This window comes from Mustelus asterias, unplaced genomic scaffold, assembly GCF_964213995.1.
Source record: "Mustelus asterias unplaced genomic scaffold, sMusAst1.hap1.1 HAP1_SCAFFOLD_483, whole genome shotgun sequence".
In the NCBI taxonomy this organism is placed as follows: domain Eukaryota; kingdom Metazoa; phylum Chordata; class Chondrichthyes; order Carcharhiniformes; family Triakidae; genus Mustelus; species Mustelus asterias.
The window spans coordinates 312,917-335,610 of record NW_027590435.1 but is presented as its reverse complement, the minus strand read 5'-3'; the positions used below and the strand labels follow the sequence as shown (position 1 = coordinate 335,610).

At 43.5% G+C, this 22,694-nt stretch overlaps 1 protein-coding gene across 1 annotated transcript in view; it reads left to right on the top strand.

The window, feature by feature from the left end:
* The window catches only part of LOC144486843 (SWI/SNF-related matrix-associated actin-dependent regulator of chromatin subfamily A member 5-like), a gene marked incomplete at its 5' end in the record, with an annotated part of 30,529 nt that extends 8,053 nt beyond the window's left edge, over window positions 1-22,476 (top strand). Inside the window, 11 exon segments of the mRNA XM_078204864.1 lie at window positions 520-701; window positions 3,182-3,337; window positions 5,343-5,474; window positions 8,995-9,063; window positions 14,528-14,637; window positions 15,787-16,013; window positions 17,718-17,839; window positions 18,112-18,264; window positions 19,353-19,485; window positions 20,600-20,748; window positions 22,417-22,476. Coding sequence (XP_078060990.1) covers window positions 520-701; window positions 3,182-3,337; window positions 5,343-5,474; window positions 8,995-9,063; window positions 14,528-14,637; window positions 15,787-16,013; window positions 17,718-17,839; window positions 18,112-18,264; window positions 19,353-19,485; window positions 20,600-20,748; window positions 22,417-22,476 — 1,493 coding nt within the window.
* Between the last annotated feature and the right edge of the window lie 218 nt (window positions 22,477-22,694).

The window sequence follows — 22,694 nt, the reverse complement described above, 5'->3', positions numbered from 1 at the left end:
CAATATAGCCCCCTCTCTAGTTGGGCTGTCCACATATTGTTCCAACGAACCCTCCTGTACACATTTTACAAATTCCTCCCCATCCAGAGTCCCTGCCCTCAGCGATTTCCAGTCTATACCAGGGAAATTGAAGTCTCCCACTACAACAACCCTATATTTCCTGCACCTATCCAGTATCTCCTGACATATCCTGACAAGATTAGCGGAAACCTGGAACATTTGTTTTCTCCTCCTTCCTGCCAAAACCTAGCTTTTTATTTTATAAAAAACTTGAGGCATGGTTAGTCTGGACATGTCAAAACTGAGACTTAGGTTTTTGTTCGATTAGTGTGAAGGGAAATTGAACCAAGGCAGATAAATGGAGTTACGATGTCGATAAGCTATGATCTAATTAAATTGCAGAACAAACTTGATGGGCCGAATGGTTTCTTCCAGTACATTACAGAATTGCTTCAGGACAACACTGATGAAAAAACAGTCTTTGATTCTCAGAGAATTAATTGTTTTACTTTGTTTAACTGGGTCTCGGGAAGACTTTGCAAACTACTGCTCTTCTTGGTTACATGAAACATTATAGAAACATTCCTGGACCTCACATGGTTCTAGTCCCCAAGTCTACACTGCACAACTGGATGCTTGAGTTCAAAAGATGGATACCGACTCTTCGAGCTATTTGTTTAATAGGGCGGCACGGTAGCACAGTGGTTAGCATTGCTGCTTCACAGCTCCGGGGACATGGGTTCGATTCACAGCTTGGGTCACTGTCTGTGTGGAGTTTGCACATTCTCCTCGTGTCTGCGTGGGTTTCCTCCGGGTGCTCCGGTTTCCTCCCACAGTCCAAAAATGTGCGGGTTAGGTTGATTGGCCATGCTAAATTGCCCCTTAGTGTCCCGGGATCCGTAGACTAGAGGGATTAGCAGGTGGATATGGGGATAGGGCCTGGGTGGGATCTTGGTCGGTGCAGACTCGATGGGCCAAATGGCCTCTTTTTGCACTGTAGGGTTTCTATTAAAAAAAAGGATCAAAGGGTAAGAACTGCGTTTTATGTTCCCAAAAATACTGTTGGAAAATACACCTGATGCATGGAGTTTAATTTGAAAATGCATTGCACGTTGTGGAAGTAATCCGTGCAGTGCTTGTTGGATCTCCTGCCACATGTTGGCCGACCCCAGTGGGAAAGTACAACTACCCTTGCTGCCCCAGCATCGGAACAAGAAAAACCAGCCAGGATTCTTAAAGCTGGTTGCTATCTCGATATCTGTCATTTAACAAATAGGAATTAAGTAATCAGCAAGCACTTGCCGTAAAAACTTGCGTGTGAAAAAGCTGCATGGGTGAGATACCAAAGGACATACAGCATCTGTTGGGCAAGTCGCGAGAGAGCCAGTTCATTCAAACAATGACCCATGAACCATAACGGCAAATTTTGTAATACCTCCCAAAGGTAAGGGAGTCAAACTCGAGGGCATAGGTTTAAGCTGAGAGGGAAGAGATAGGAAAGGGTCCAGAGGGGCAACTTTTTCACTGAGGGTGGTGATAGTTTGGAACAAGCTGCCAGAGGTAGTAATAGAGGCGGGTACAATTTTGTTTTTAAAAAGCATTTAGACAGTTAGATGGGTATGGAGGGATATGGGCCAAACGCGGGCAATTCGGACCAGCTGAGTGGTTTTAAAAAAAGAGCAGCATTGACAAGTTGGGCTGAAGGGGCTTTTTCCATGCTGTAAACCTCTATGACCTTGTTTAAATTGCTGAATAAATAACCACTAGCATTGCAGTTGTGTGAACAAGCACTTTGTGTAACAAAAGTACAATAAATGAAGGACTCATCAAACCTGGGATACAATTTTAATAAATTTAGACTTAACAAATTGAAATGTTGTATTTGGCTATTGTTCAATCTTTAATATTAATCCTGCCTTTCACTGGATTGAATTTACTTTTGTCGACTCTCTCAAAAACATGTTTTCAACATGCATGCGGAGAATGTCGCCAGTGTTAACGGCAGCCCTCAAGGTTCCTTCATAATGGCTTTGGAGATCAGCTTTTCTTTGCTCTGCGTAACTAACATCCGAGATTTGCCACGCATACAACGTTTGAGTGTAGATTTGCAAATATGTTCAATTATATAGTAATTTATTGCTCTCTCCTTGCTTTGCAACACTCTGGGCGGGATTTTCCAGCCCCATCAGTGGCAGGGAAAATCGTGTGCTGGACTGGAACATCTTGAAGTGGTGGCACAGTGGTTAGCACTGCTGCCTCACAGCAAGAGTTTTAACAACACCAGGTTAAAGTCCAACACGTTTATTTGGTAGCAAATGCCTTTCGCTTTCGGAGCGCTGCTCCTTCGTCAGAAGTCTCACAGTCCAAAGAAGTGCAGATGAGGTTGATTGTCCATGGTAAATTAACCCTAGTGTCAGGGGGGGTTAACAGGATAAATATGTGGAGTTACGGGAATAGGGTCTGGGTGGGATTGTGGTCAGTGCAGACTCAGTGGGCCGAATGGCCTCCTTCTGCACTGGAGGGATTTTATTCTATTCTGTTCTATTCTAACTAATAGAGTCCCCGAGATCCTGTAGTTAAAATTCTGCATCTATAAGCCACAAGATTCTGATAGACTGAGTCCGCTCCAGTAATAGGAGATTTCATCTTCTGGACGACAGAGAGGGAGAGCTGGAGAAAGATCGAGGAGGCCATGAAATAGAAAGAAGAGGAGAGAGGGGGTGAGAGACAGACAGAGCGAGCTCCAGACAGAGAGGGATTCTATGGTTTGGAGAATAGGGCCTGGGTGGGATTGTGGTCGGTGCAGACTCAATGGGCCGAATGGCCTCTTCCTGCACTGTAGGGATTCTATGGTTTGGAGAATAGGGCCTGGGTGGGATTGTGTCCGGTGCAGACTCAATGGGCCGAATGGCCTCTTCCTGCACTGTAGGGATTCTATGGTTTGGAGAGTTGCCAAGAGCCAATTGCCCTTTGGCCGCTCTCCACCTTTGCCCGTCCTGCCCTTGACGCTGCTCACTGCTGGCGGGGCTGGAAAATCCCAACGTCAGTGTTTTATTCAGCTAAATTTTTCTGATTTATGCCTGTGATCAGATCTGTTTCTGCTGCATCCCAATTGCATTCTCGAAAAATAAATTTCTGGTGTATGGAAAACTGAAATGTAACCCACTTCTTACTTTATCAGGCAGCTTTCATCAGAGATGTCCTCCTTCCTGGAGAGTGGGTTGTCTGTGTGACGGCGTATGAAATGCTCATCTGGGAGAAATCTGTTTTCCAAACATTTCATTGGCGATATCTGGTTATAGATGAAGCCCACAGGATCAAAAATGGGAAATCCAAGGTCAGTCTGTTCTCCCTTCATTTTCTCTGCTCTCTTTCCCAGCCCGTTCATTATCACCAGAGTTATAGTGAATGCTAAATTTTCTGCCTCATCTTCAGGTGAATTGTGGAGAAACGCAGGCTTGATGTGTAGCATGGGGGCATGAGCAGGGGGCGACATGGTAACTCGGTGGTTCGCACTGCTGCTTCACAGCGCCAGCGACCCAGGTTCGATTCCCAGCTTGGGTCATCGTCTGTGTGGAGTTTACACGTTCTCCCCGTGTTTGCGTGGGTTTCCTCCGGGTGCTCCGGTTTCCTACCACAGTCCAAAAAAACTGCTGGTTAGGTGCTTTGGCCATGTTAAATTCTCAGTGTACCGAAGTGTGGCGACGAGGGGATTTTCAGAGTAACTTCATTGCAGTGTTAATGTAAGCCTACTTGTGCCACTAATAAATAAACTTTAAAACTTTGTAAACCATGTGTCACATTCTCGGTTATATATCATGGAGTGAGGTTATTTTTGAGCAAGGTGCAGTTATGTGTGGGACCAGACAGAAAATGAGGCACAGATGTTTGCTGCACACTTTTCCCCTGGAGAGGGGAATGCAAAGACGGGGTAAGACGGAGTGGCAAAGAACAGTAAAAAAGAATTCAGTGTGGATGGAAGTGACTGTTCTCTGGTGAATGAGAATACGAAGTACAGGAATATTGGAACAAAAGGTTGGAGGGAAATCCAGGAATAGAGATTTTGAAATGAAGGAAAATGATACATTTTGAGTACTAATGGTTAATATAATTGTTATTTGCTGCTTTCACTGTTCCTTCGCACTTCCATCAAAGCTTTAAGAGCTAAATTAAAAGGGTTATTTATTGTCACAGATGGAATGCGAATCTTGAGGAAAAGAGCGCTTTAATCTTGCAATCCAATGCAGACAAATAATTTTTTAAGTTAAAGTTTATCAGTGTCACAAGTCGGCTTACATTAACACTATAATGAAGCTACTGTGAAAATCCCCTGGTCACCAGACTCGGGCGCCTGTTCGGGTACACTGAGGGAGAATTTAGCACAGCCAATGCACCCTAACCAGCATGTCTTTCGGACTGTGGGAGGAAACCGGAGCACCCGGAGGAAACCCACACAGACATGGGGAGACCATGGAGACTCCACACAGTTACCCAAGCCGGAAATCAAACACTGGTCCCTGTTGCTGTGAGGCAGCAGTGCTAACCGCTGTGCCATATTCAACCAAATGACTCTAGGGGTTCAGAAACTTCTGGGAAAGTTATTGCATCATCAACTATTGAGGCTCGATAGTTAATCTCTGGGTTTTAACACTAGTGGACGAGTGGAGTGGGAATATTTCAATTGAAAATCAAAGATCAGATCTGCTTATTTAGACAGTAGTGTGCTCTTGTTTTAAAAGCTTTTTAACCAGCTGCCCCTTCCACAACCATTGCTTTCTAACCAGCTGCCCCTTCCACAACCTTTGCCTTTTAACCAGCTGCCCCTTCCACAACCATTGCTTTCTAACCAGCTGCTCCTTCCACAACCATTGCTTTTTAACCAGCTGCCCCTTCCACAACCATTGCTTTTTAACCAGCTGCTCCTTCCACAACCATTGCTTTTTAACCAGCTGCCCCTTCCACAACCATTGCTTTTTAAACAGCTGCTCCTTCCACAACCATTGCTTTTTAACCACCTGCTCCTTCCACGACCATTGCTTCGATTTGAAAGAAATGCCATTCAATTGTGGACGGCTCTGGACGTTTCCATATTCCCGGCTTGCAAGTCATAGATAACCGATTGTAATCTTGATGTACTATTACTACACTTGCTTTTTGCTTCCTAATGCAAAGCATTTGGCGCCACTATATCTGAATTCATTGGAGAAATGACAGACACTAATAAACACCTAACAGATCAGCGAACTTTTAAATGCAGTCTGAATCTACAGTTGTGCCAGTAGTATGATTCGAACTTGTACCCAGTTTGTACAGTCATGTTTTTAAATCTGCTAAATTTACAGCTCTCTGAAATAGTGAGAGAATTTAAAACAACAAATGGATTATTGCTCACGGGTTCACCACTTCAGAACAACCTGCACGAACTCTGGGCTCTGCTCAATTTCCTCCTCCTGGATGTCTTCAATTCGTCTGCAGTAAGTAATGAGAAAAGCAGCTTGACAGTGACTGCACCGTTTGTCTGAGGTTCAATTACAGTGTTTCAAACTATTTCTTTTTGGAAGGCATGAGAGAATGCTGCAAAGTTGTGTCTTTTTCATTTTTGAAGCTAGTGTCAGGGGAAGCTGTCCAACTTGCTGGAGGGTGTTGTGTGACACCATTGTTCCTTGCATTGGGAGCAGCCAGGGAGTTAAATGGCCGCAGTCTGTGTATTAATTTGTCCACCTGCCCACATTTTCTGAGCACTATATTCACCATATCCGTGCCGATGCAGAGTCCAACTGGTGATGTCTGCTCTTCTAACCCTTCAAACTGCTATTGACCATTCCCGATGCTCAGTGTCACATCTGCCTTACACTGTGAAGCGTATTTAACATGCTTGATGTTTCCTTGAGCAACACTGCCACCTTGTGTCACAATTCTAAAATTACATTAAAAGCATGCTGGGGTGAGAGCTTACTTTATAGAGTCATAGAAGTTTACAGGACGGAAACAGGCCGTTCGGCCCAGCTTGCCCATGCCGCCCTTTTGTTTTAACCCCCTAATCTAATCCCAATCGCTCGCATTTGATCCACATCCCTTTATACCCATTGTACCCATGTAACTATCTAAATGCTTTTTAAAAGACAAAGTTGTACCCGCCTCTACTGCTACCTCTGGCAGCTTGTTCCAGACACTCACCACCCTCTGTGTGGAAAAATTGCCCCTCTGGACACTTTCGTATCTCTCCCCTCTCACCTAAAACCTATGCCCTCTAGTTTTAGACTCCGCTACCTTTGGGAAAAGATATTGACTATCTACCTTGTCTATGCCTCTCATTATTTTACAGACCTCTATAAGGTCACCCTTCAGCCTCCTACGCTCGAGAGAACAAAGTCCCAGTCTATCCAGCCGCTCCTTATAACTCAATCCACCAAGTCCCGGTAGCATCCTAGTAAATCTTTTCTGCACTCTTTCTAGTTTAATAATATCCTTTCTATCATAGGGTGACCAGAATAGCATAGAGTATTCCAAGTGTGGCCTCACCAATGTCTTGAACAACTTTAACAAGTCGTCCAGACTCCTGTATTCAATGTTCTGACCGATGAAACCAAGCATGCCGAATGCCTTCTTCACCACTCTGTCCACGTGTGAATCCACTTTGAAGGAGCTATGAACATGTACCCCGAGATCTCTTTGTCCTGTAACTCTCCCCAACACCCTACCATTAACTGAGTAAGTCCTGCCCTGGTTCAATCTCCCAAAATGCATCACCTCGCATTTTTCTAAATTAATCTCCATCTGCCATTCGTCAGCCCGCTGGCCCAATTGATCAAGATCCCGCTCTAATTGGAGATAACCTTCCGCACTGTCCACCATGCCACCAATCTTGGTGTTATCTGCAAACTTACTAAACATGCCGCCTATATTCTCATCCAAATCATTAATAAGAACAAAGAACAGTACAGCACAGGAAACAGGCCCTTCGGCCCTCCAAGCCTGTGCCGCTCCTTGGTCCAACTCGACCATTCGTTTGTATCCCTCCATTCCCAGACTGCTCATGTGACTATCCAGGTAAGTCTTAAACGATGCCAACGTGTCTACCTCCACCACCCTACTTGGCAGCGCATTCCAGGCCCCCAACACTCTCTGTGTAAAAAACGTCCCCCTGATATCTGAGGTACACCTTGCCGCTCTCACCTTGAGCCCGTGACCCCTCGTGATCGTCACCTCCGACCTGGGAAAAAGCTTCCCACTGTTCACCCTATCTATACCCTTCATAATTATGTACACCTTTATTAGGTCTCCCCTCATTCACTGTCGTTCCAGGGAGAACAAGCCCAGTTTACCCAATCTCCCCTCATAGCCAAGACCCTCCATACCAGGCAACATCCTGGTAAACCTTCTCTGCACTCTCTCTAAACCCTCCACATCCTTCTGGTAGTGCGGCGACCAGAACTGGACGCAGTACTCCAAATGTGGCCTAACCAGCGTTCTATACAGCTGCAACATCCGACTCCAGCTTTTATACTCTATACCCCGTTCTATAAAGGCAAGCATACTGTATGCCTTCTTCACCACCTTCTCCACCTGTGCTGCCACCTTTAAGGATTTGTGGACTTGCACACCGAGGTCCCTCTGTGTTTCTATAATCTTGATGGCTCTGCCATTTATTGTATAACTTCCCCCTACATTCGTTCTTCCAAAATTCATCACTTTGCATTTATCTGGATTAAATTCCATCTGCCATTTCTCCGCACAATTTTCCAGCCTTTCTATATCCTGCTGTATTGTCCGACAATGTTCATCGCTATCCGCAAGTCCAGCTATCTTCGTATCATCCGCAAACTTGCTGATAACACCAGTTACACCTTCTTCCAAATCATTTATATATATATCATAAATAGCAGAGGTCCCAGTACAGAGCCCTGCGGAACACCATTGGTCACAGATCTCCAGCCGGAAAAAGACCCTTCGACTGTTACCCTGTGTCTCCTGTGGTCAAGCCAATTTTCTACCCATCTAGCCACCTCTCCTTGTATCCCATGAGCCTTAACCTTCTTAACCAACCTGCCATGAGGGACTTTGTCAAATCCCTGACTGAAATCCATATAGACGACATCCACGGCCCTTCCTTCGTCAACCATTTTTGTCACTTCTGCAAAAAACTCCACCAAATTTGTAAGGCACGACCTCCCTCTGACAAAACCATGCTGTCTGTCACTAATGAGATTGTTCCATTCTAAATGCACATACATCCTGTCTCTAAGAATCCTCTCCAACAACTTGCCCACCATGGACGTCAAGTTCACCGACCTATAATTACCCGGGTTATCCCTGCTACCCTTCTTAAATAACGGTACCACATTCGCTATCCTCCAATCCTCAGGGACCTTAGCTGTGTCCAATGAAGAGACAACGATTTCCGTCAGAGGCCCAGCAATTACATCGCTTGTCTCCCTGAGCAGTCGAGGATAGATGCCATCAGGCCCTGGGGCTTTGTTAGTTTTAATGATACTTAAAAAACCTAACACTTCCTCCCTTGCAATGGCCAGTGAGCCTCACATCCGCGGTGTGCTAGTTGCTGGAAGGCACTCAATCCACAAATTAGTTATCAAAAGTATTTTAGTATTTATTTATTTTTGTTAAAGTAAGAAAAGCTATGTTTATAACTGAATGCCTAACTGACCATTCTTCCTGTGTGGGTGTCCTGTAGCTTGTTCCAGAGATGGGAGTAGGTGGTCCAAGGGGAAAAATGTTTTTTTTCCATGTTAAATTGCTCACATGCCGACCAGCTGAAACTGATTTGCAATTGGTTTGAGCAGCTGTGCATCTGTTTTATGATATCATTTGTGAACGATCTAATTTGGATGCTACCTTTTTAAATTGCCATTCTTGTTTTTCTAGTGATAAACAATGTAATAATTGAAACCATTGGATGTGTTGTTGATGGATGTAACACAATACGCTAAAATGTTTTGCGTTGGCATGACGAGAGCCGCTTGTTGTTCTGTGCAGGACTTTGATTCTTGGTTTGACACAAACAACTGCTTCGGGGACCAGAAGCTCGTTGAGCGATTGCACATGGTAAGCGTCTTATTCTGTATTCTGATGCTGGTACGTCATTAAAATGCAAAGTTATTTTGGGCCCATCGCCCTCAGAAATATTATTCAAAAAGTTGTATATTTGTGTGATGAAGTGATGTGCCTTGAGAGTGTTTGGGGCTAATGTGAAGAAACAGAAAGGTTTCTTTTCTTCATTTACTGGGTGTGGATGTCGTTGACTAGACCAGCATTTATTGGCCATCCCAAGTTGCTATTATTTCCTCCACAGTGAATAACCTCGCATTTGTCAACGTTATACTCCATCTGCCAGATCCTCGCCCACTCACTCAGCCTGTCCAAATCTCTCTGCAGACCTTCTATGCCCTCCACACGATACACTTTTCCTCTTATCTTTGTCCTGGATGGTGTTGAACTTCATGACTGTTGTTGGAGCTGCACTCATCCAGGCAAATGGAGAGTATCCATCACACCCCTGACTTATGCTTTGTATCTGGTGGAGAAGCTTTGGGGAGTAAGGAGGCGAGTTACTCACCGCAGGATTCCTGGCCTTTGACTTGCCCTGGTAGATTTAGAACTGTCAATTTATTGATTAAAATGTGATGGCAAAAACTGAGGAACGATATTCTACTAAATGTTTATCCTAGCAGTGCCAAATTTTGAGTTACTGCGTGTGAATTACAAATTAATTTGACATTTATGAAGTGATAAAGAACATAAGAAATAGGTGCAGGAGTAGGCCAAGAAGAAATTCCTCCTCAACTCTGTCCTAAACTGACCCCCCTTTATTTTGAGGCTGTGCTGTCTAGTTCTAGCTTCCTTTCTAAGTGGAAAGAATCTCTCCACCTCTACACTATCCAGCCCCTTCATTATCTTATAGGTCTCTATAACATCCCCCCTCAGCCTTCTAAATTCCCACGAGTACAAACCCAATCTGCTCTGTCTCTCCTCATAATCAACAGCCCTCATCTTTGGTATCAACCTGGTGAACCTTCTCTGCACTCCCTCCAAGGCCAATATATCCTTCCACAATTAAGGGGACAAAGACTGCACACAGTATTCCAACTGCGGCCTCACCAATGCCCTGTACAGATGCAGCAAGACATTCTATCCCCCTTGCGATATAGGCCAACATCCAATTTGCCTTCTTGATCACCTGTTGCACCTGCAGACTGGGTTTTTGCATCTCAACCACAAGGACCCCTGGGTCCCTTTGCACAGTAGCATGTTGTTATTTTTTTCCAATTAGATAATAATCCAATGTGCTATTATTTCCTCCACAGTGAATAACCTCGCATTTGTCAACGTTATACTCCATCTGCCAGATCCTCGCCCACTCACTCAGCCTGTCCAAATCTCTCTGCAGACCTTCTATGCCTCCACACGATACACTTTTCCTCTTATCTTTGTGTCGTCAGCAAACTTTGTTACCCTACACTCAGTCCCCTCCTCCAGATCGTCTGTATAAATGGTAAATAGTTGAGGCCCCAGTACTGATCCCTGCGGCACGCAACTAGTTACCATCTGCCAACCAGAAAAGAACCTATTTATTCCGACTCTCTGCTTCCTGTCGGATAGCCAATCCCCAATCCAGACTAACACCCTACCCCCAACTCCGTGTGATCCAATCTTCTTCAGCAACCTCTTGTGAGGCACCTTATCAAACACCTTTTGGAAATCCAAAAACACCGCATCCACCGGTTCCCCTCTGTCAACCGCACAAGTCACGTCTTCATTAAAATCCAACAAGTTCGTCAAGCACGACTTTCCCCTCATGAATCCATGCTGCGTCTGCTTAATCGAACCATTCTTACCCAGATGGCCTGCTATTTCTTCTTTAATGATGGATTCCAGCATTTTCTAGTTGCCACCACTTCTTGCAGACATGACTTACCTGCGATCCACTGGAATTAAGTGGTGGCTCTATTCGTGTAACGAGAATGGTTTCTGCCCAGTCCACCTGCATCGCACTTAGAATGGATTAGAAATGTTAAAGGGCACAAAGCTAAATGAACATTTACCAGGTGTTCTTGTATTCAGTAAATAGTGCTTGAAGTAAACATGGCATTTAAGGTGCTGTAATAGGCAACTTAGAAATTGATGACACGAATAGATAATTATTGCCTTTCACTCGATGTTGGCAACTACAACAGGTGTTTTTAATTAGGGTGGACATTTTACCCAGATCTGAATAATTTGAATCCCTTCAGATATTACTCTCAATTATTTTTTCTGTCGCCATATATTGAACTCCTCAGTTGACCTTGGTAACAAGGCCCATTAAGGCTGTTCCAATTGCTGATCCCGACATTGATAAGTGCATTTCAATTGATGCTGGATCTCTACTAGAACTGCTTACTGATAGAACATAGAACATCGAACAGTACAGCACAGAACAGGCCCTTCGGCCCACGATGTTGTGCCGAGCTTTATCTGAAACCAATGTCAAGCTATCCCACTCCCTATCATCCTGGTGTGCTCCATGTGCCTATCCAATAACGGCTTAAATGTTCCTAAAGTGTCTGACTCCACTATCACTGCAGGAAGTCCATTCCACACCCCAACCACTCTCTGTGTAAAGAACCTACCTCTGATATCCTTCCTATATCTCCTACCACGAACCCTATAGTTATGTCCCCTTGTAATAGCTCCATCCACCCGAGGAAATAGGCTTTGAACGTTCACTCTATCTATCCCCTTCATCATTTTATAAACCTCCATTAAGTCTCCCCTCAGCCTCCTCCGCTCCAGAGAGAACAGGCCCAGCTCCCTCAACCTTTCCTCATAAGACCTACCCTCCAAACCAGGCAGCATCCTGGTAAATCTCCTCTGCACTCCTTCCAGCGCTTCCACATCCTTCTTATAGTGAGGTGACCAGAACTGCACACAATATTCCAAATGTGGTCTCACCAAGATCCTGTACAGTTGCAGCATAACCCCACGGCTCTTAAACTCCAACCCCCTGTCAGGATGACTTGCTAAATTAAAGTGTTTTTATCACATTTTGGGAGGTGCAGGGTAAGGGAAATAGAATAATTTTTATTTGCTTAAATGTCTATCCACTATTTCAGAAGCTGAAATGGGTTGGGGGAGAGGAGGAATGGTGGGTTACAATTACTCGGATTTATTTCCTCTTCTGTTCACACTGCAAGCTCCATTTCCTAACCATTCACTCCAAACCTCTGTCTGGTTCCTGTCTGTCTGAGGCTTCACCAAACTCTTTGCAATTGTGATATCCTAATTGAGCCTGAACTACATTCCACCCCCATATTCTCAATATTACCAATACCACCACCATAACATCGCCAGCCCTTGTTCAATAACTTAATTAGCACGAGGTTTTCCTAAACAGCCTCCCACCTTGCACCACGTGGAAGATTCAATTCATCAGAACTGCTGCTGACCTGAACCAAGTTCTGTCCACTGCTCCATTTGTGCATCGCTGATGGTCAACCTACAGCTGTTTAGCCCAAAGCACTGGAATTATTTCCCTAAATCTCTCTGCCTCTCCAGCTCATCCTTATTTAAGACACTGCTTTAAAAACTCCTTGGTCACCTCTCAATGGGGTTTTTTGGTAGCTCGGTGTCATATTTGTCTGATAATTGCCCCTGTGATGATTTTGTAGACATCTTATTATCATAGAATCCCTACAGTGCAGAAGGAGGCCATTTGGCCCATCAAGTCTGCACCAACCCCACATATTTACCCCGCCAATCCCACTGACACCAAATGTTTATTTAGCATAGCCAATCAACCTAACCCGCACACCTTTGGAATGTGGGAGGAAACCGAAGCAGACACGGGGAGAATGCACAAACTCCACACAGAGAGTGACCCGAGGCCGGAATTGAACCTGGGTCCCTGGCGCTGTGAGACAGGAGTGCCAACCACTGTGCCACCATGCCACCTATGTTAAAGGCGTTGTAGAAATGTACATTGTTGAGGAATGAGGAAAGTGAATTTAAGGTTACTATCCCCTTAATACCTCTTAGTTACCCCACTAACCTACACATCTTGGGACACCTCAGGGGCAATTTAGCATGGCCAATCCACCTAACCTGCACATCAGACTGAGAGGGGAAACTGGAGCACCCAAAGGAAACCCACGCAGACAAGGGGAGAACATGAAAGCTCCACAAAAACAGTCACCCAAGGCCAGAATTGAAGCCGGGTCACTGGTCTGTGAAGCAGTAGTGGTAACCACAGCCACCATACCACCCTGATCCAGTATTGTGCAATGAGGCAGGGTTAATTGGTAATCTCATAGTAAAAGATCCACAGGCAAATATTCGCATCACAATTGAATTCCATATGGTGGTCTGCAAGTGGCATATTTCCACCGTCATAAACAATAATCTTGTCCCTATCTAATTGGCTTTAAGTTTGAGAGGAGAGCCTGCTAAGGTTGATCGTGAACATTGAAAATGTTGAATTCTTTCTTTAAATGTTTATCAATTAAATTGGGAAATAAAAACTCTGCATGAAACATCCATCTGTGGCTTATTGAGAGCATTCACGATTGTGTTAGATTAAGAGAAGAGGCTTATCATATCACAAGGAATAGTAACAAGCTTGAGGATTGGGAGTGTTTTAGAAACCAGCAAAAGGCCACAGAAGATTGATTAAAAATGGAATATGAGGGTAAAGAATCAGAGCTTTTACGAGCATATACAAAAGAAGGTCACCGAGTTACAGGAAGGATGTAAATAAGGTTCAAAGAGTGCAGAGAAGGTTCACAAGGATGTTGCCGGGACTTGAGAAGCTGAGTTACAGAGAGAGATTGAATAGGTTGGGACTTTATTCCCTGGAGCGTAGAAGAATGAGGGGAGATTTGATAAAGGTGTGTAAGATTTTGATGGGTATAGATAGAGTGAATGCAAGCAGGCTTTTTCCACTGAGGCAAGGGGAGAAAAAAAAAACAGAGGGCATGGGTTAAGGGTGAAAGGAGAAAAGTTTAAAGGGAATTTTATGAGGGGCTTCTTCACGCAGAGAGTGGTGGGAGTGTAGAATGAGCTGCCGGATAAAGTGGGAATTGAGACAATTTTAACATTTAAGAAAAATTTGGACGGGTTGATGGATGAGAGGGGTGTGGAGGGATATAGTCCAAGTGCAGGTCAGTGGGACTCGGTAAAAAATGGTTTGGCACAGACAAGAAGGGCCAAAAGGCCTGTTACTGAGCTGTAATTTTGTATGTTTCTATGGTTACTGTATTTTCTCATAAAGTGTTGGATTCCAAGGTCTGATCTGTTCTGTTGCAGAATAAAGCTGTTGACAATCTAATCTGAAGTTGCAGGTGTTTTCATCAAGTGAACATTCAGCCCACACCTGTAGATGTGCTTCAACCCATGGCTTGTTCAGCTGTTTTTGTTTAACCTGTGCTTCAGTCCACAGAACAGTTCAGTGCAGATTTTGTAACATTGCATTATTTTGCTTGACCTTCTTGGGCATCATCAGTGTGTAAAAAGCATGTATTCTCACCTGAATTAGGTATTGAGACCCTTCCTCCTCCGACATATTAAAGCTGAGGTAGAAAAGAGCCTGCCGCCAAAAAAGGAAGTCAGAATGTATGTCGGCCTGAGCAAAATGCAACGGGAATGGTGAGTGCACAACTTGTGAATCTTAATGTGTTGCATTGTGAAGTACGGCATCATCTTGCAACAACTCATTGAAATTGTGCTGCACTTCAATCAACAATTAGAGCATTTGTAGAACTAAGGGAATAGATTCACCAGTGTAAGCGAGTGTGATTTTACCCAATGCAACAATAATAGGCTGACTCCCTACAATTGACCATCTTGCTTCCGTCTGATCTGTAAGATTTTTGTGTTTGGAATTCAAACTTCCCTCAATCATTTCCATTATTTTTTCCCGAAACAGAAGATCATCATTGAATTCAGACTAGACGATTGCCATTCAAGTGTGATTTTTACAGTGCTTTCAAACTACTTTGCTCTCAGCTTTGGGCTTTCTTCTTTCAAACCCCAATGCAGCCCATTATTGATACCCACCTGATCAGTTACTAGTGAGGTGTCCGCTCCAAACTTATTAACGATGTCTATCTAGTTGGTCAAGGAGAACGCTGCAAAGCCCTTCAAAATGAGACTGCACCCGATGTAACACAAAGTCATTGCCTCACGATGATGCCAGGATCGATGCCATAAATATAAAATAGTCACTAATAAATCAAACAGGAATTTAGGAGAAGATTCAAAAAAGAAAGTGGCAGAGTGGTTAGTGTGGAACTCACTGTCACGAGGAGAGGCATGACATTGATGCATTTTAGGGAAGTTTGTTAAACATAGAATGGAAAAAGAAATCGAAGGTGTGAGGAGACTCTTATCATGAACACTGATCTGGAATTGTTGATCTAAGTGGCCTGTTTCTGCGTTACAAATACTTAATCCCAGAGTACTTCATATTGCTCGCATCCAAATGACATGAAAAGGAATATTCCCATCCCGTCAAACCCTGGCCACCTGGGATGAATTGTACTTTATATCAAAGAACCGAATATTGAGTGTGTATTAGTCGTAAGATATGGGTTTCTATATCTGTGAGGCTTAGATGGAGCACCCTGTTCCCTGGTAGGTGAGATGGGTTGGAATGTGGATCCTAGACTTTGTCCGAGGCACCTATAGAACAAAGCATTCATTTTAGGTTGTAATTGCTTTCTGTTGAGCTCCATTAAAAAAATAAATTTATCTCCAAGTTGGTCTGATGAGTTTTAATTCTGGCCTTGCTGATAGGTACACCAGGATATTAATGAAGGATATTGACATCCTGAATTCCTCAGGGAAAATGGACAAAATGCGTCTTTTGAATAGACTGATGCAACTGCGCAAGTGCTGCAACCACCCCTATATGTTTGACGGAGCTGAACCTGGCCCACCTTACACCACTGACACTCACCTGGTAGTTAACAGTCGCAAAATGGTGGTACTGGACAAACTGCTGCGGAAAGTGAAGGAGCAAGGTCAGCCGCAGGCCTGGTCAAGGCTTTTGTTTCCCTTTCTGTCTTTCAATCTTTCCATAGGAAGGAGACATGGAGTGATTTGATAGTTTCGTGGATACTTGAGTAGCTCGGACGGGTTGGGGGATTGGGGGGGGGGGCGGAGGGGGGGGTGGCCAACATAAGGCATAAGGCCCAAATTAACGATTGTCAGGCCGTAAAGGGAAATTAATTGAAAATATTACAAAATGTGTTATAAATTAATATGCAATAAACACTGGAATCAGTAATGGTTTTAGTTATAGTAGGACAGGAAAAGAAGCTTTTTAGAATATGTTCAACAAATCTGTTGTTAGAGAGTAAATATAGTAATAAAGTTCACGCTTTGTGAAATAGATGACATTGTCTCCATGGATTAAGAATTAGCTTAATGTTAAAGTTCCTATTTTGGGAGGATGTAGGTTTGGATTCAGATTCGATTGGAAATTCAAAGAGCATGCCAGTCACTCGAACTCGAATCCATGACCAAATTAGTTGAGACTCTGGAGACCAGGAGGAATTGAACAAAAACGACTGTGTCGTCCGATCCATATAGAAGGAAATCCGGTGGAGTGGAAAATCAAACATCCTGGTGTATAGATTGGCTGCAAACAACTGCCTTCATGGTTATTTGTGCACTTCCGAGTCCGATGTCAGACTTTGTCATGCTCTGGAGCACTACTGTACCTGTGCTGCAGACTGACCAAAAATAGAACAGGATTTTTAGTAAATGAAAGGGGTTTGTGATGTTTAGCCTTCGTAAGCATGCAAGGATTTCCGCGACGATGTCTGCAAAAGAATTTGAAAATGATCACTGATGACACCATGGCAGCATTTGACCTGTGCAGCAAGGTACAGCAGATTGCATGCTGTGATGTTTTGGGTTACAAATCAGCATAGGTTTTAATGAATTAAAAACTGCTGAAAATACTCAACTAATCTGGTAGCATCAGCGAAGGATCAACTATGACTCTTCAGAACTCCCCTCTCCACAGATGCTGCCTGACCTGCTGAGTATTTCCAGAACTTTGCTTCCATCTATCTAGCTTTTATTTCACAAGTTTTCGTGACTGTTTAAAACAGTAGTGTGTCTTGATCTGAAATCGCATCCTGTTTTAGTCATTCTGGCCTGCCACACGCCATCCTCTGGGGCTGGGGGCTCCCAACAACTGGCCGATTAACCATCAAATATTCTTCATGAGGAGAGTTGGATCACAGGCCTCTGGAATGCTTGATGGGCCCCATCCTCCTTCCGGGCGAATAGTTACAGGAGCTAAATATTCTGAAAAATGGGGACTAACGTGTTGGGAGAAGGTGAATGGAATAATTACATGGTTTGGGATTGCAGCTATTTTTTGATTAGGGTTTAATTTTTGCTGCCCAAACTGCAGCACCGTCTCAAATCCACCTGGAATATAAACCCTTTGAAATCATTCCCATCAAACAAGGCAGCTGGGTCACATGGACTGTTCATATTGTATGAATTATAAAATTGGAGTTGTTTACGTGTGTTCATTTATGCCTCCTGTACTATAACTAGATTACTCTACATCCTGCATGTTACCACTGAAATTTCGTTTCCACTATTCACATCAGTAGATGTAGGTTTTTGAAGCATTTGTGTATCTGCGCTGTGTTCTTGGATACCGATCAACCGATCACCCTGATGAATGAACTTCTTTTCCACAGATTCTCGGGTGTTGATCTTCAGGCAAATGAGCAGGGTGCTGGATATCTTGGAAGATTATTGTATGTGGAGAAACTACGAGGATTGTAGACTGGATGGACAGACACCGCATGAGGAGAGACAAGTATGTTTCTTGCCCTGTGCTTTCAAAACTGAGTTTGTTTGAGGAAAGTTCTCACCTCTTAAATTGATCTGAGGCTCTATTATCTAAGTAAGAATTCTAGACTTAAGGTTACAAAACTGACTCAAGGTTTTCACACAAGAAATATTAATATTCAATTTGAATCTATCATCTATTTGTATTTTTAAAAATGAAATTTTTGCAACAATTAGTAAAAAGATTGGTCCCAATCGCTTGTTCAATTGTGGGTTAACTTTTCTTTCTCATCCCTCCAGGATTCTATTTCTTCTTTCAATAGGCCTGGGAGCTCAAAGTTTATCTTCATGTTAAACACACGCGCTGGGGGTCTTGGTATAAATCTAGCCACGGCAGATGTAGTAATCCTATACGACTCAGACTGGAACCCTCAGGTAGTCCTCCAAGCTATGGTAAGTAACTGAGCGATTAGTTATTTGTGTTCTGAAAGCCACGTACTGTTGAATATATAACTATTGTCGCTGGTTTGAACATCCAAGTGCACTGATCAAGCGACATTTGGTACTTTACTGCCACTGATACCCCCTCAAATCTTCCGTGTGTTGCTCCCATGGTTTCTTTAAAACTCCGCTCGACTGAACTGGTGGAAATATTTCAGCAAAGGCCTTCAGTTTGCTTCTCTTTATTTGAATGGAGCGTGCGGTTGTTTTCAGAATTGGCGTGGTATGATTTCAGTTGACTGGGCATCTTGTTTCTCCTCACCAATTAACTTCCAAATACAATTGAGAGTTTGGAAATGAAATCCATTTTAAGTTTCAGTAATGCTGAGGTGTCACTATAAGGAACTGCCTTCCGTGATTCAGTTTCACACAAAACAACTGATGCACGGATTTTAACAAGTGATTCGTGATTGCCTCGTGTACCAAGGGCTTATGAATTCAAATCTCACTCATTTGCGAAGTTTGGATTAAAGTTTACAGTGAGCAGCAAAAGGGCGCATGGCTCCCCAATTGTTCAGGTGGTTCACTAATATGCTTCAGGAAGAGCATCTGTAAGTACTTGACTCCAATCCACAAACACAGTGGAGATTCTAATTCCCCTCCAGTGTGAAGTGGCAAGTTTCTCAATTGCTTCATTGATCCACCAGCCAGTTATTGGATTGCAATCAATGCATCTGAGAAATAATTAAATAGGTCCAGGTGCTTCCTTTGTTTTCCCCTGCTGCAACAATTGTTGATGTTGACTGAGTAATTAGAGAGGGTTAAAACATGCAGGAGATAGCTATCCACACATCATATCTTTGCCAGCTTATGATCAGCTTGGAGATTTCGAGGAAGTTGATTTACTCCCTTTCCCCGTGTTAAGGTATTGATAATCAGAGATTTTGTTTGAAATTCTTGGATTTCTTATTGTAGAAACAATGTTTGCTGGAAAATATATGAATGTGCTGTTTTTACAGCTGAATGTAGAGGAATGCTCATTGAAATTGTTACTTGATTGTGTGGATCTGCCATGTAACTTTAATTGTGTTCTTTTTGAGGATCGCACCCACAGAATTGGTCAAACAAAAGTAGTCAGAGTATTCCGATTTATAACTGACAACGCTGCGGAGGAAAGGATAGTGGAACATGCTGACAAGAAACTTAGACTGGACTCTATTGTAATTCAGCAAGGTGTTTGTTGAAGTTGGGTTTTTTTTGGGTGGGAACTGCGTGGGGAGGGGAGCACAGAGTCCTCAGTCTATTTCGGTGCTTTGAGGTATTAACTTGAAATGGCATCGGTGAAACTTTGGGGGACCATGAGAAGTGTCAATCCTTCCCAGCCTTCACTCCAGAATTTTATCTTGCATTCTTTTCTCCGGCTGAGTTATGGCACGGATGTTAAAACTTTGTGTTGGGGATTGTGAATGCATTGGATACTCCCTCACTAACCTGTTCTTTTTCAAATACCACAGAACATCTTAAAATTAAACTTCAGTGTTTTCACAGCTAACTTCTCTAATCGTCAATGATTTTAAAATGAATTATCATTACAATAGATGAGGACATACCACCTGGAACTGTGCAATCTGGCTTATGTATTCCTGACTTTTGATGAAATGGTCCTAAAAAATGCAAAAATGAACATTAAAACCCTCTGCAATCTTCCACAGAGTGTGAACAGCCAGTTAAAGCAGACTGTGCAACAAAGTGGGCTCAATAGTTTCCACTGTTGCCCATGAGTGTCTATTTATTAACATGGGAACCCGTTTCTAGCATTACTACAAGTTTAATGCCCTCCATACCAGGGTGTTGCCTGGTATGGAGGGCATTAGCTATGAGGAGACGTTGGAGAAACTTGGTTTGTTCTCACTGGAACGACGGAGGTTGAGGGGCGACCTGATAGAAGTCTACAAGATTATGAGGGGCATGGACAGAAGGGATAGTCAGAAGCTTTTTCCCAGGGTGGAAGAATCAATTACTCGGGGGGCACAGGTTTAAGGTGTGATGGGCAAGGTTCAAAGGAGATGTATGAGGCAAGTTTTTTACACAGAGGGTGGTGGGTGCCTGGAACTCGCTGCCATGGAAGGTAGTGGATCCAGATATGGTAGTGAGTTTTAAGAGGCGTCGAGACAAATACATGAATAGGATGGGAATAGAGGGATATGATCCCCGGAAGGGTAGGGGGTTTTAGTTCAGTCGGGGCAGCATGGTCAGTGCAGGCTTGGAGGGGCCGAAGGGCCTGTTCCTGTGCTGTAATTCCCTTTGTTCTTTACAATTTCTTAACATCGAGACTGAATTCTTTCAGGAAGGTTAGTCGATCAGAATCTCAATAAGCTGGGGAAATATGAAATGCTGCAGATGATTCTTCACGGTGCTACCCACGTATTTGCTTCTAAAGAGAGCGACATTACAGACGAAGATATTGATGCTATATTAGAGAGGGGTTAAAGAAAGGTAAAACTAACATCAGGAACGGGAGTGCCCCTTGCTCTGCTATTCCAATCCTGCAACTTCATGGCTCACCTGTTCAATACTCTTCTTACAATGCTGCTGCAATATTTTCATCGGCACAATAAGTGTCACTTAATCTTCATCTCATAAAGTTCTGCAAACTGAGTATCAAAAGCTAATTGCATTAAATGCATTGTACTGTGATGGTTTTGTTCAGTCTCTTTCACTTCATTCCATTGTCATTGTGCCAAGAGGAGATGATTAAACAATTGGATTAAACCTTTAATTTCAGCTTTTGAATTGTTTGTGTTTTACAGCAAAATGTTTTTTTTTTAAGCCTTTATTGTGGCTTTTGACAAAACGATTCTTCTGTCTTGGTGACGTTAGGGCCATTGAATCAATCTTGCTGTGCTAATGTAAATGTTTAGCTGGCAGCTAATACCCAAGTACAAATGTATATTCTGAAATGGTTGTCATCGGCTTCGCACATCAATATCTTTGGTGCTAAACAAATAATTTTGGTGTTTATATTCATTGCATCACTGTAACTAGTTTTCTATGTAATCGGAATTACACTATCTAAAAGCTAAACTAAAGTACCATTATTTGAAATCTCCTTGGTTTTAAATACGATGCTATTGCAACTTCTGAAGGCCTGTGGAATATGAACAATATACTTAGAGTCACAGAGGATTACAGCATGGCAACAGGCCCTTCGGCCCAACTTGTCCATGCGGTACACTCTTTTTTAAAACCCCTAAGCTAATCCCAATTGCCCGCATTTGGCCCATATCCCTCTAAACCCATCGTACCCATGGAACTATCTAGTACTTGTGTGGATCACAAGTCGAGACAAAACTTTGTCATAGAAGCATGGAAGGTAAGACAGGAGGAGTCCATTTGGCCTTTCGAGCCTGCTCCGCCATTCATTGTGATCATGACTGATTGTCCAATTCCATAGCCTAATCCTGCTTTCTCCCCTAACTTTTTTATCCCATTCGTCCCAAGTGCTAGATCTAGTCACCTCTTGAATGCAGTCAATGTTTTGGCATCAACTACTTCCCGCGGTAATGAATTCCTCAGGGCTCACCATTCTTTGGGTGAAGAAATGTCTCCTCGTTTCGTCCTGAATGGTCTACCCCGAATCCTCAGACTGTGACCCCTAGTTCTGGACACTCCCACCATCAGGAACATCCTCCCTCCATCCGCCCTGTCTCGTCCTGTTAGAATTTTATAAGTCTCTATGTGATCCCCCCCCCTCATTCATCTGACCTCCAGTGAAAACAATCCTAACCTAGTCAATCTCTCCTCATACGTCAGTCCATTTTACCCACTGCACTAAGCTTTGATCTCAGTGAGAAGTCCCACAACACCAGGTTAAAGTCCAACATGTTTATTTGGTATCACGAGCATTCGGAGCGCTGCTCCTTCCTCTGGTGAGTCACCTGATTAAGGAGCATGATAGCCATGATGTGGAGATGCCGGCGTTGGACTGGGGCGGGTATGGTAAGAAGTCTCACAACGCCAGGTTAATGTTAATCAGGTGATGAAGGAGCAGTGCTCCGAAAGCTCATGATTCCAAATAAACCTGTTGGACTTTAACCTGGTGCTGTGAGACTTCTTACTGGATAGTATAGTGTCATCTCTTAACGAAATGCGTTGCCGTTTCAGTTGAATTTTGAAGTTGCGAAAGTGGCACAAGGTGTGTGGCCCCAGAAAGTTCAGTTCTAAAATATAACCTGCCACCGCACGGTGGCAAGGTGCTGAGCACTGCTGCCTCACAACGCCAGGGATCCAGGTTCGATTCCCGGCTTGTGTTACTGTTTGTACGGAGTCTCCCTGTGTCTGTGTGAGTTTCCCCCAGGTGCTCCGGTTTCCTCCCACAGTCTGAAAGATGTGCTGGTTAGGGTGCATTGGCCATGCTAAATTCTCCCTCTGTGTACTCGAAC